The 14,093-nt window shown below is 37.1% G+C and overlaps 1 protein-coding gene across 2 annotated transcripts in view; it reads right to left on the bottom strand.

Moving 5' to 3' along the window:
- The window catches only part of LOC105492611 (Rho GTPase activating protein 15), a 628,732-nt gene that overhangs the window by 259,603 nt on the left and 355,036 nt on the right, over positions 1–14,093 (bottom strand). For both annotated transcript variants that reach the window (XM_011759829.3, XM_011759830.3), the window contains exon 9: positions 8,348–8,470. In XM_011759829.3, coding sequence (XP_011758131.2) covers positions 8,348–8,470 — 123 coding nt within the window. The remainder of the gene's footprint in view (positions 1–8,347; positions 8,471–14,093) is intronic.

Below are 14,093 nucleotides of genomic sequence, written 5' to 3'. Positions count from 1 at the left end.
TTGGCTAATATTAAATCATGACACAGCTCACATGTAAAGATCACAGTTCAATTTTGAGCCATAAAGAAGTTTTTTAAAAAAGAAGATTTACAAGATATTTTTAAGCACATTAGTGCATATTGTGGAAGTTGTGAGAGTATTTCAGGCCCAAGCAATGATAGACCCATGCCCTAGTATATAAATTCAAGTATAATTATTCTCAGACGAACACTGATAAAGTGGCAAAGTTGGAGCATGTCTCTACCCAAAGCTATATTACAGTGTTGCTCATATACATTTTGCTTAAATTAACAGTGTGACAATGATGTTACTCTGTCATATATCCGTTCTAACAAATTACTTAAAAAACACTTTTCTCTTAACTCAATGATTTTGCTATTCATAAACATGACTGTTAAGTCCAGGGCTGATAGCTTGTATTTGCAATTTGAATGGCAAATCTTTTTTTCTCAACATAATTGACATATTTTTAAAAGAACTATAATTTTTCAAAGACATTGTTTTCTTTTATGGCAGACACCTTAAACAATCAGTTATGTCTGTGTGAGTAATTACTTAAATGCCCCAGCAGTTGCATGGCACTATGTAAGTAAGTGTAGTTAGCAAAGAAAAATGAACTCATGCCCATTTATGTCTAAAGAGCATCATGATTAAAATTACCAAAAAGAGAAATATAAGCCAAGCCCAAGTTATCAGTGTACGTTTCTTGAAGTAAGTGAATTACTGCTGCCTTTCCTAGATGCTTGCCTCGAATGATTTATCAAGCTTTAAACAAATACTTAACAGAATGGTTTCCTAGGGCCGTCTTGGTCATAGTTTACTCTGTGCACCTTAATAAGGAAGAGGAAAAAGGAGAAAGAAAAGAAAGATAAAAATAAGAAAGGCAAGATTAAATTAAGGAAAGAAGAAAGGAAGAAACAAGAAAGGAAGAAACAAAAAAGGAAGGGAGAAAACAGTTGTGGGATGGCCAAGAAAAGCTGAGCACCATTTTCCCATTTATCATTTCATTTAAACTTTCAGTGTAAATTTTGTAAAGAAGAAAGCCAATAACCAGATATTAAGTTAATAGCTGGTAAATCACAGAATCCAGCTTCAAGCCTGGCTTGGTCAAATTCCAAAGCTCCTATACTTTCAAATAATCTGAGATATTTTCTCCTCATTTTTCTTAATTGTAAAATGGAGTTGAAAAATTGACTATCAGCAATAAGATTGATTCCGTTTACCAAGAGAATATAAAGCATTCTGTATCCTTTGAAAATATGTGGTATTTGAGGTATGGGATAGGGTGGGATGCACTGGCAGACCACCCTAAGGCAAAACCATGTCATTGTCCAGGTCTACCCATGAATTCAGAACTCTAGCCAGTCTCTATAGAGACTCATTCTTTAATAAGAGTGGACAACCATTGCCCATCAGATATTTGGGCAAAGTCACTAATTTGATGTAAATAGAATGAATCAAATAAAGGAAAGAAAAGGACCTTGGATGAAATCGATCATTTAAAGACCAGAAGAGAACAATTTAAAATAAAAAATAAACACAAAACTCCAAAACAAAAACAAATTCTAATCTATGTCCTCAAATAGCTTTTTAAAAAATATCTACTTTTCCTACTTATTTAATTATCAAATATTTATTGAGTTATATGTGCGATCCTCACTATTGTATAGGAGTAGAATGGTCAACACAGTTTTTGCTTTCATGGTATGTGAGAAATGAGATGTGCAAAAAAAGAAGAATGGGAAACAAATCTAGAACATTGAAAACATTAAAATAATGTAATTATTTTATGTAATTATATAATTATGTAAATAATGTAAATTAAAATAATGTAAATATTGGGGAACAAAACTGAGAATTATTTCAAAATTTGAGAAAAGATAACACTGAATGAAACCATCAATTCAGATGATCTAATGATCACATAAAAAATATCTCAGAATAGGAAACAGAGAAAACAGGTGGGAGGAATGTATCAATGTAATAACAAAAATTTAAAAAAAAATCCACCACTGAAAAAAGAATCATAATTCTTAAAATTGAGGGCCAAGCAGAATAAAATTTAAAAATGCTGTCCACTATATACATTATCTGGATTCCAGAATCTCAAAATAAAGACCAAAACCCCCCAAAGATTTTGAGAGAGAGAAATTTGAAGTAACAATGATACAAGTGAAACAATTTTAAGAGGGGAATCTGCAACTCAGTGTTGGACAGACAATGGAATTTTATACCCAACTAAGCTACTGATTGAGTGTGTAGGCATACTGAAGGTATTTTTTAGACAGTTGAGGACTCCAAATGGGTTGAGGACTCCAACTTCTAAATGGGTTCACAGAAACTGTTACAGAGTAATAGAAGGGAAGGCAAGGGATCCAGAAGACAGTGGATCCAACACAGAGGAGCAATGGAAGGAAATCACAGGGCAATCAGCTGGAGAGCAACCAGTGCAAATTAGAGAAAGAGGCTGAAAGGACTTTAGAAGAAGATATTCAGGGAAAAAAGCAAGCAGTGGCAGACTAGAATACACAGACAGTTTGAGACAATAAAAGCACATAATGACATAAAGGCCCAAAAAGCAAAAAAAAAAAAAAAAAAGAAACTCTGGGTAGGGGGCAGGAAATTCAAAATGGAAAAATGAATCAAACTAAAAGCATGATTATAAGAAATGATAGAGCATAAGGTTTGAAAGCAAGAACAGTATAACTGGAGTGGCCCATAATTCACAGCATGCAACCCATGGATATGTTCATCCAATCTGGCATATAACTTGGCCAAAGATTTGATAGTACTTACATGACTAAAATAAAGCTGATTATTGTTTTATTTTCACCATTTAGTTCAAAAATATGAAAAAAACCATGGAGGTAATGTGAAACAGCATAAAACTGTTACTATATCCCTCGAATGTAAAAGATAGGAGAGTTTTTTTCACAATAATCAGGGGCCTTACCCCTTGAGGGTCACAGGAGTCATGATATTATAAGTACAGGAAAGGAAGTCTATGTGGTGCTGCAGTAAACAACCTTATGCAAGCATAATAGTATGAATGTTGATTAATTGATTGATTTTTTTTTTTTTTTTTTTCTTGAGACAGAGTCTCGCTCTGTCACCCAGGCTGGAGTGCAGTGGCGCAACCTTGGCTCACTGCAAGCTCCGCCTCCCGGGTTCACACCATTCTCCTGCCTCAGCCTCCCGAGCAGCTGGGACTACAGGCGCCCGCCACCTCGCCCGGCTAATTTTTTGTGTTTTTAGTAGAGACAGGGTTTCACCATGTTATCCAGGATGGTCTTGATCTCCTGACCTCGTGATCTGCCTGCCTCTGCCTCCCAAAGTGCTGGGATTACAGGCGTGAGCCACCGCACCCGAACGATTGATTTTTAAGAAAGGAAGCCTCACTCTGTCACCCAGGCTGGAGTGCAGTGATGTGATCATAGCTCACTATAGCCTTGACCTCTTGGGCTCAAGCAATCCTTCCTCCTCAGTCTCCTGTGCAGCTGGGACTGTAGACATACATCACCATGCCTGGCTAACTTTTTTCACTTTTTGTAAAGAGACAGGGTCTCGTTATCTTGCCCAGGCTCATCTCGAACCCTGACCTCAGGCAGTCCTCTTTTGGCCTCTCAAAATGTTTGGACTACAGGCATGAGCCATCCATACTCGGCCATTTTATTTTTTTATTTTTAGCTTTTAAAATTTCACTATAAATAAGCCATACTTATAAAACCAAGTAAAATAAAATAAGTTTGTATGACTTAGAAGTAGAAGAGAAGAGGCAGAGGAGATGAGAGGAGAAGTTGGTTCTAAATTCTTCATCTTACCAATGGAGGCTTAGCGCTCAATTTTCTAGGGTTAACGAAACGTAAGTAGAGATGTAGGCATCTTGCAAGTTGTGGAGAAAGCTAATGGAGACTGTAGGATGAGCTTATTTGACCATAAGTATCCGGCGAGGAGAACAACCAAGTAGGGCCGGGCGCAGTGGCTCATGCCTATAATTGTAGCGCTTTGGGAGGCCAAAGTGGGCGGATTGCCTGAGGTCAGGAGTTCGAGACCAGTCTGGGCAACACGGTGAAACCCTGTCTCTACTAAAATACAAAAAGTTAGCCGGGTGTGGCGGTGTGCACCTGTAGTACCAGCTACTCAGGAAGCTGAGGCAGGAGAATTGCTTGTACCTGCAAGGCAGGGGTTGCAGGGAGCTGAGACTACGCCACAGCACTCCAGCCTGGGTGACAGAGTGAGAATCCATCTCCAAAAAAAAAAAAAGGAAAAAAACAAAAACAAAAAAACAAGACGAGGCTTGGTGTAGTTGAGTAACATTCACGCCTATTGCAGCAGAAACCTAAAGTACTGTCTGAGACTGATAAAGTAAGATATTACAACACTGAAGATAAGAAGGACATTGACAAAAAACAGACCAACTTTCACCCTAAATAACAAGGATGTAAGTATGGACCCAATCACCAGAACTATAAATAGAAGCTGTTCAAAGTGGTACCCCTCAGGGATCAAAACTAAGATGAGGCCGGAAAGCACTTCTCCTTATCATAAATCCCTGAGGTGTGCTATTTATTCTTCAAGCACATTTTATAACATACTGATTCAAAAACAAGTAGTATGATACCAATTTCAGTTTCTACTAATGTCATCCAGTATGGCTTTGTCCTTATTAGGATGAATGAAACTACTTTCTAAACACTAAACATTTCTAAATTCTCTCTGATGCTATTATTTTGACATAAGAGCATACTAATTGCTCCTGAAAAGCCAAACAATTGTTATCTTCTCTAAAAACTGTATTACCTAATCTTGGATGTCAATACTGTTATTTGAAAGATTACATAAGGCAGTTTGGCTAAAACTAAAGAACTGTTACTTCAGTTCCAAAAGCAGGACAAGGAGATTTACAAACACACCTACCACCTCAAAATGGACCCTTTTGCCTATAATTTATGTATTAAATGGATTCAAGTTTTGTTCCCAATGAGATGCTCAATGTTAGTAAACTCATATATTTAAAAAGGGCTCACCATTCGTTGACAAACTTGAATGCCCTTGGAGAACTTTTCCAAAGCTACCAATGCAATGGTACAGTGTTTGCTAACCCACCTGAGCTATTAAGATTTCTTTTCATTGAGCAATCACTCAGAATTTTTTTCTGGCCTACTTTTTTTGACATCATAATATGTTCTTCTCTTTAGTCATATTAAAGAAATTAGAAAATACAGGGCCAGGTGCGGTTGCTCATGCCTATAATTCCAGCACTTTCGGAGGCCAAGGCAGGCAGATCATTTGAGGTCAGGAGTTCAAGACCAGCCTGGCCAATGTGGCAAAACCCCATCTCTATTAAAAAAAAATTAAAAAAAAAAATAGTGGGGCATGGTGGTGCACACCTGTGATCCCAGCTACTCAGAAGCTGAAGCACGAGAATCACTAGAACCTGGCATGTAGAGGTTGCAGTGAGCCAAGCTCATGCCACTACACTCCAGCCTGGGCAACAGAGTGAGACTCTGTCTCAAATAATAATAATAATAATAATAAAGTAGAAAATACAGCACCATCAAGTGACTGCTTCCCAGTCTAAGTTCTATCTAATGAAACCACATATTGGTCACAACTCCGTGAGTCCAAAGAACAAGTTTTGAAGAAAGGGCTTGTGAGTGAATTTAGATTGTATGATATTGGGGTAATTCTCTTTTCACATTAAGTGCTTTGTGGACGTGACTCTGATGGGCGTTATAGGGTCAATAAAATATTAGCCCTTCCTGCCCCCATAGTGGTGCTCAATAAAGGCTGGTTGAATTCAAAGCCCAGCCTCCTCAACCTACTGGTGAATGACATGAAAGAGTTAACGCTTTGAAAATTGACATGGCCCTGCAGAATCCCTCCCAGATTTCAGGAAGCACAATTGTAAAGCCCAAACTGCCAAGCACAGCTTTCCTAAACCTTAGTAATGGAGGCCTTTTGTGCAGATCTGGAAGATTAGATAGTTTATAAGTATGATATAGATTCTGTGGCCAAATGAGCTGCAGAACAATTCTAAAGCCATTATTCCTCTTTCTAAATAATTCTTCCCTTTGAAAGAGTTAAGTCATTTTGCTTGGAAAAATTAACCATGTAACCATTAATCATTAATTTTATGTAATTTTTCTTAACTGATTAAAAATACTGATTTTATTGTTTTTCTAAGTCTTTGCCTTAAGTGTAAGAAAAAAAATGGACTAAAGTACTAAGTGTGACTAGCCAGATATTTTTAAAAATTGGTTTAATGCCTTTTACTGAGTTGGGAAAAAAAAAAAAAAACTTAGTAAAAGCCTTAGAAAAGTTCATAGCTAAAACTGAAAGAAGCCCAAGAAGTGACTATATTTGCATAACTTGATCTGTACTTGGAAAAAAATTCCACTGAAGACAACAGTGGAAGCTTATCAAATCAGAATTTTACATAGATTTTTCCATAGCCCTACTAAAGAATACTGACTCATTGGTCAGTTATGGTGAAAATTTAATGGAGCGCTAAGAAATGCATGAATCAGAGTGTGTTTAGCGGTTCCATTGCTTCAGTATGAAAACTACATTAGGCATCCAGCTTCCCTAACGCTTTCTGAGACCAATTCTAGAGCACTGTAGTAATTAATTCTTCAGCATTTCATGTGGAGCCAGACCCTGCCACTGAATTAAAACCCCTTTTATTTTGCCCCGGTCATGAAAAACTCAGACATTATGTAAAATTAGGATTATTTGCTGCTTAGCTGGTTTTATATTTTTCAAGATGACAGTTAACCTGCAACTGAATCTTTTCTAAGAAAACGATCTTCTATAGGATGAATTCTAAGGCAGAACTGAAGGTACTAGTAATACTACTTAGTGAAGTTGAATCTGTAGAGGGTTAATTACTGTCTACAACTCAGAAAAGTATTATACATCAGAGAGTAAAAGTCTGAGGCAAGTCTGATTTAAAGCAGGGTCCTAGTTTTACTCCTAAATCCTAAGAAGTTCATATTCTATTAGTAATGTGTATGCTTTTGCTTCATGAAATTTCACCTTCTACAATTGGTTCAAAGTGCCAGCTAATTTTTCAGATATGTTCCCTGTTTCAAAACAGACTGAAACTGATAGATTGCACAGTTATAAATTATTTAAATGCTTATCTTTTAAAGTAATGCTGAAAAAATTAAGATCTGCTTTGCCCTCTTCATGATTGCTTATTAAATCGCCTCTCGATTTCTATAAAGATTAGCCAGCCTTTCAGGTTTCCTCTCAGCGTTACGCGTTTCTTTTCACCCAATTTCAAATTCTTTCTTATACTGCATTTTCAAAAAGTACACATAAGCTAGAAAATTTGAAAAATACAGAGAATAACGAACTTCATGCGTATGTTTTCTTGTTTTAAAAAAATCTATTTAGCCTTTATATTCTATAAGGTAATTTCCAGTTATAGAAATATACTAATCACTGGTTCTATCTATCCATCCATCCTTTCATCTGACACACTAGCAGTGATAACAATAATGAATAATAATCATATTAATAAGCAGAGGGCATTCATAAAATATTTACTTTTGTTTCAGAAACTCTGTTGAATGCTTTACATAGGCTATGTCATTTATTCCTCTCAATGATGTATATAAATATCCCCATTTAACAAATGAGAAAGCTGAGGCACAGAGGAGATCATAACTTGATCAATGTCAAAATGAGTGACTGGCAATCCAATTAGTTTAATGCCAGAGACCATGATTTTCTACTCTGGTGGCAATCATCTATTCTTACAATCATCTATTCTACGCCCTTTACATATATTTGTAAAACTACCTAGTTATTTCAGTTTGGATTGAGCTTTTGGACTGCCAGCTCTCAATATCCATACATCTTCATGACACTAGTTTGTCTTAGACATTCTTCCTAGCACTAACTTCAGACTATGACTAGGGTGATCAGATAACTTTTTAACCAAATCAGGACATTTCTGATAGTGAAAAGGGCTAGGTTGGTAAGTGTGCTGGTTCATACTTACTAAGTCCCAGGTGTGAACTGGAACCACCCAGGCACTGGAGTACATGGAATCATTCTAACAGGCCACTAGGATATCCTTTCTCTGTTCCTAGTGCAGAACATAGGTCCTCTGAGGGCAAAACCAGGTATATAGTTCAATGGCCCCATGATACCTCCTTTATTTTTTCAGGATATGTTTTCTGGACAATTATTTTTCTTCTTTGTTATAGAGTAGAAAATTTAATAAGCAACCTAAGAAGAATAAAATATTCTAATATTCCTTTAGAGCTGATTAGCTATGAACACAGAGGCACATTCATTTATCACAGTTATAGTACAAGTATAAAATGACCTGTACCTTTAATAAGTCCTTTTTCTTGCAGAGTTTTCAGGGAAGGTCTTCGGGTAATAAACTTCTTTAATCTGCTTTTAACTCGATTTTTGTCGCTTGTATCGGAAGCACTATGATGCAGTCTGAACACTGAAGATTTAAAAAAAATCAGAGGCTTTCAGTAAATTTCTCCTTTATGATTATTACTTTATGCAAATCTGACTAGAAAACAGTAGTTATGAAACAACTACCTGAATTAATATCTCGGGCTCTTCTGTCTAGAACAAGCCATGTGAGTAAAATTTGCCCACATGAAAGTATTAGTCCTGTTGCAGCATGAATGTACAATGAGAATGGGATTAGTTCCATATATTCACAATTTATTTTCACTTTCATTTCCTTATATTTAACGTAACCTTTACATGGATAATTCCATGTGTTTTTACACAAAATTATGGTCAGAGTAAGGGAAAAATTCATCTAAGCTACAGGAGACAACTCTTTAGCATTGCCGATTTCAATTAAACAGGATTATATACTATCCCTAGCTTATGCAGGCATTTCTGAAGGTCCTGCTTGCTTGAATAACTTTGTCAATCTTCTTTTCTATATTAACCTGAAGTGATTTATTTTTCTGAAGCAGATATTTCTTACTCTCCTTATTGATGTATAATTACTCCCAGTTCTAGGTGAAATTCAGAAACATAATCTGCCTCAAACATTTTCCATGTCTTCATTAGTCCCCTCTCCTCTGCTTCCTATTCTCAGATTTATCTTCAAAGTCAGGTGTGTAAAATTCATTCCTGAACAAATATTTGCTGAATGTCTAATAATCAGGCTCCATGCTAAAGGCTGTGAATTCAGGGATGAATATCATACATAAGGTCCTCCCACCCCAGCCTCCCAAGTAGCTGGGACTACTGGCTACACCTGACTAATTTTTTGGTTTTATTTATTTATTTATTTATTTATTTATTTATTTATTTATTTTTCCTGGTGGAAATGGGATCGCACTTTGTTGCTCAGGCTGGTCTCTAACTCCTGGGCTAAAGTGAGCTGCTCACTTCAGCCTCCCAAAATGCCAGGATTACAGGTGTGAGCCACTGCACCTGGCCCAAGGTGTCTTATTATTAGTTACAGATAGTAATTTGTTGTGCCTGTAGATAAGATACATATCTTAACTGAACGCTCCACTGCCTTCATTCAACTGTTGACATAATGTGAGGGTTTGGGGTACTTTATTAAGTATTCTTTTTAATAAATGTAGACATGCTTCTGAAAATCTATCTGGTCCAGGGAGAGAGAAACCTCCCTATAACTGGCAAAGTAAGGCATTTTTTGCATCCTCCTTTCCCTGCCTTTGACTACAAAGCAGACTCAAACTTGAGTTAGTAAAATGGGGAATTAAAGTGAAGTTCAAGACTGAGAATGACAGAAAAAGAAAAATATCGTGCTCATCTTCTAGCTGGGAGAAGGGTGGAATTTTATTTTTCAATCAAAGTTTGGATCATCACATGAGACTAGGTGCTGTAAATTACTAAACTGAGACAATTCTTGCCACTTGAAAATCTGTAATACTTTATATTACTTTAAAGTATTGCTTCCCAAATTTTGTACTATTGACATATGAGGGTAGACAATTTTTTGTTGTAGAGACCTGTCCTTTGTGTAGCATATGGAACAGCATCCATGGTGTCTACCCACAATATGCCAGCAGCACGCCCTCCTTAATTATGACAATAAAATAAATGTCTCCAGACATTGCCATAGGTCCATGAGGGTGGAAGCTGGGGTACAGAATTACTTCCTGTTGATGATCATTCCCTTAAACTGATTGGAAAAGTTATAGGGTCATCTGAAGTTCTCATTTATCAGTGGAAGGTCTATCCATACACTGAGAAAATGTAAAAGAACTCTGAAAAAAATCTATATATCTATAGCATATGTGTGTGTGTATATATATACACACAATCTCATACATATCTACCATCTATGTATTTGTCATGAGCTATCTATTTTTTTAAATGAATTGGTAATAAAAGGTGGACAGCTTCCCAGCTATTGGGCTCCTAAGAATGGACACAGGAGGAGGAACACCACACACCAGGGCCTGTCTGGGGTTGGGGGGAAGGGGAGGGATAGCATTAGGACAAATACCTAATGCATATGGGACTTAAAACCTACAGGCTTGATAGGTGCAGCAAACCACCATGGCACATGTATACCTATGTAACAAACCTGCACACTCTGCACATGTATCCTGGAACTTAAAATTTTTTAAAAAAATTAAAGTAAATTTTAAAAAATTGGTTCTATAGGTGTGAGAGTTAACAGATGCCCTCAGCTCTCAGGGCAATTTAAGGAGGACCAAAACAGCCCGAGTCCTTGGGGTAGTTGTACTGTATATTCTTTGGCTATAAGCAGTTTCCACCGGTGTGTTATGCAAGTATGATTGTCTCTGTGTAGCTCAATAGTTTGAAAAGCACCGCTTTAGATTTGTGCTGTCCAAAGTATTAGCCACTAGTCAGTTGGGGCTATTGAACAGGTGACATGCAGCTTGAGCCATTGGTTGAAGTGATAATTTTTACATGTTTCAGCTAAATAAAATATCTTGCTATTATTTAAATAGTTTCTTTTTACTTCTTTTTTTTTTTTTTTTTTTTTGAGGCGGAGTCTCGCTCTGTCGCCCAGGCTGGAGTGCAGTGGCGCGATCTCGGCTCACTGCAAGCTCCGCCTCCCGGGTTCCCGCCATTCTCCTGCCTCAGCCTCCCGAGTAGCTGGGACTACAGGCGCCGCCACCACGCCCGGCTAATTTTTTTGTATTTTTAGTGGAGACGGGGTTTCATTGTGTTAGCCAGGATGGTCTCGATCTCCTGACCTCGTGATCCGCCCGTCTCGGCCTCCCAAAGTGCTGGGATTACAGGCTTGAGCCACTGCGCCCGGCCCTTTTTACTTCTTAAAATGTGGCTACTAGAAGATTTTACATTACACACGTTTCATGTTGGACAGTGCTGGAAGATAAAAAATAAACACAAATTGACCAACTTCTGTATACATGGCAGTGCTGGGTTTAACTGTTGTAGATAAAATATATATGGCCTGTGTAATTATTTATTTTTTACTTATTTTAATTAAATTAAATTAATTAATTAATTAATTTTGAGATGGAGTCTCGCTCTGTCGCCCAGGCTGGAGTGCAGTGGTGTGATCTCAGCTCACTGCAACCTTCGCCTCCCGGGTTTAAGCAATTCTCATGCATCAGCCTCCTGAGTAGCTGGGACTATGGGTGAGCACCACCATGCCCAGCTAATTTTTGTATTTTTAGTAGAAATGGGGTTTCACTATGTTGGCCAGGCTGGTCTCGAACTCCTGACCTCAAGTGATCCACCCCACTCCCAGCCTCCCAAAGTGCTGGAATTACAGGTGTGAGCTACCGCGCCTGGCCTAAGTTTTGTATTTTTAATAGATGTGGGGTTTCACCATGTTGGCCAGGATGGTCTTGAACTCCTGGTCTCAAGTGATCCTCCTGCCTCATCCTCCCAAAGTGCTAGAATTACAGGTGTGAGCCGCCACGGCCACCTGACTGGCCTGTGTAATTATAATGCAGCACAGTAAGGAGTCAAATGGAAATGTACATGTATGAGACTAGAGGATCTAAGAGGAGGGATCGACCTCAGGTCATTTTGGAGAAATAACAAGTTGTCCTGAAAACCCAAGTAAACAAAAATTACTTTTACAAGACCATGAATATCAGCCATTAACGAATTCAAAATCGTATAGTTGGAAGAGTCATTATGAGCATCTTAACAAAGTGTGTTTGTGTGCTATCCTATCAACTTTCCTTCTAGGTCTAGTCATTGTAGTGACCACCAGTCATGTATGATCTGCTTCAACTGACAGCTGTAGTCAAAGTCCCACAGGTCTGGGTTCTAGCGTTGGAGGCTGAAGAAACACTTAACATCCTTCAGAATAACTCTGCCTCTGGGCAATTTAGGTTTCAAGTCCATCTTTGGAATGACACAGAATAATCAATCTAAGTTTTCACAGGTTACGAAAGTAGTATTTTCTATTTCTGGTCTCACCTCAAAAACCTTGCATTTCCCATGACAGAATGCCAAGAAATGCAGGGCCAAGCAAGTTTTTTTTTTTTTCTTCCATTTGGAACTAGTAAAAATGATGCCATTAGAAAGTACTTTGCAAATTAAAATATACACACACGATGTATAAATGCTAGATTATGAAAATAATTATGGTGTGAGTTATATCTTTTTGAAACTCCCCTAGGTATTCTGGTGATAGTATTCTTAATTAGAGAGATATATATGTATATTATATTGTCTTCAATACCACCATCTGGCTCCACATGTGAGAAGTGTGTGTAAGGTGCATTGGTTTTTCAAAGAAAATGAAAATATGTGTTTAACTGCTTTATCTTGTTTCCTTCTCATACATACTGAGAAACTAGCAGAGTCTTGGATATGATTAGACAGTTTTTAACGTAGCCAAACTCTCCAAAGTTGCCTCTAATGATTACTTTCCTGGAGACAGACTAGAGCATCAACTTCCATTTCCTGATGCCATAAATAATTGTCCTCAGATGACAAGTCAAATTACAAGGCCTGTGCCATCATTCATTCCACTCATTTTGTGCTAAGAAGAGTTATGCAGAAGTTGAAGTCAATAGATGACTATAATATATAGCATACTTTTTATTAACCAAATAACTTGAAAGCACTATAAATACAAAATAAAAATGGTAAGAAGTGCATGGATATAAAGCAAGGTCCATCACTGGGACCCTGTAAACAGCAGTAAAAGTCTTTGAATATTGTGGTTTACAAGTCTGATTTTAACAGCCAAACTTATAAAACAGTTTACGCTTTTCTGTTGTCAAGGGAGAAAAACTTGCCAAATTGTTCATTTTAAGTAAATACAACATAACCAATTAAGGAAAGCAAAATTTAAACACATGCCTATGATAATCAGGACATAGTTTGCTTCTGATTTCACTACTGATTTTAACAGAACAGTGTTCCTTCCATTTTCCCACAGCACCCAAGTGACCCCACACATACTTTTAGAAACTTGTAATCACACAGTGCAAATAAAAGGACACTTTACTGGAAAATACACAGTGTGGTACAATAATCCATCATTTATGAAAAATAGAATTCAGCCTTTTCTTTTCCCTCAGAGATTCAACTACTTTTTGAGGGTGAAGCTTCCTGCAGTTTAAAGATTTATGTTAAGTCAACGAGTAGGTTTTTTCCATTCCCACTTTAAGTTTTTATTCGAAAATAAAAAGAGCCAAAAGAGATATGGGTTTAAACTCTAAAACATTTAATCTGATTTGCATAAGAGACTAGAGCAATCACTCTTAATCCTAGGTATTTTTACCTCCATAAACATTAACCTTAACCCAAAATGTACTAGCTTTCTAGGTATTCTAGAATTTACTTCTATTTCCTATATGTTTTCCTCTGATTTTTCCATTGGTGATCTTTTCTTTCAAGCCTGAACAAATAGAATGTTTTTCAAAGACTGAGAATTTTCAGTAACAATAGGCAATTTAAATCTCAACACACAGGCCAAAGGCATTAGCTTTAAATACCATTCTTAAGCAGTTGAGAGACTTAATTGGTACTAAAACTGCTCTGACCAGAGGGGAGTTAGAATTCTGGACTTTCTAAGATGTTAGGATAGTGGGCTTTCTAAGATCATATTCAGTTAACAGTATTACATATGAGAATAGGCATTAACCCAACACAAGTTT

Source organism: Macaca nemestrina, chromosome 11 (genome assembly GCF_043159975.1).
Source record: "Macaca nemestrina isolate mMacNem1 chromosome 11, mMacNem.hap1, whole genome shotgun sequence".
Taxonomy (NCBI): domain Eukaryota; kingdom Metazoa; phylum Chordata; class Mammalia; order Primates; family Cercopithecidae; genus Macaca; species Macaca nemestrina.
The sequence above is the reverse complement of the archived record's forward strand: the minus strand, read 5'-3'. Positions and strand labels throughout refer to the sequence as shown.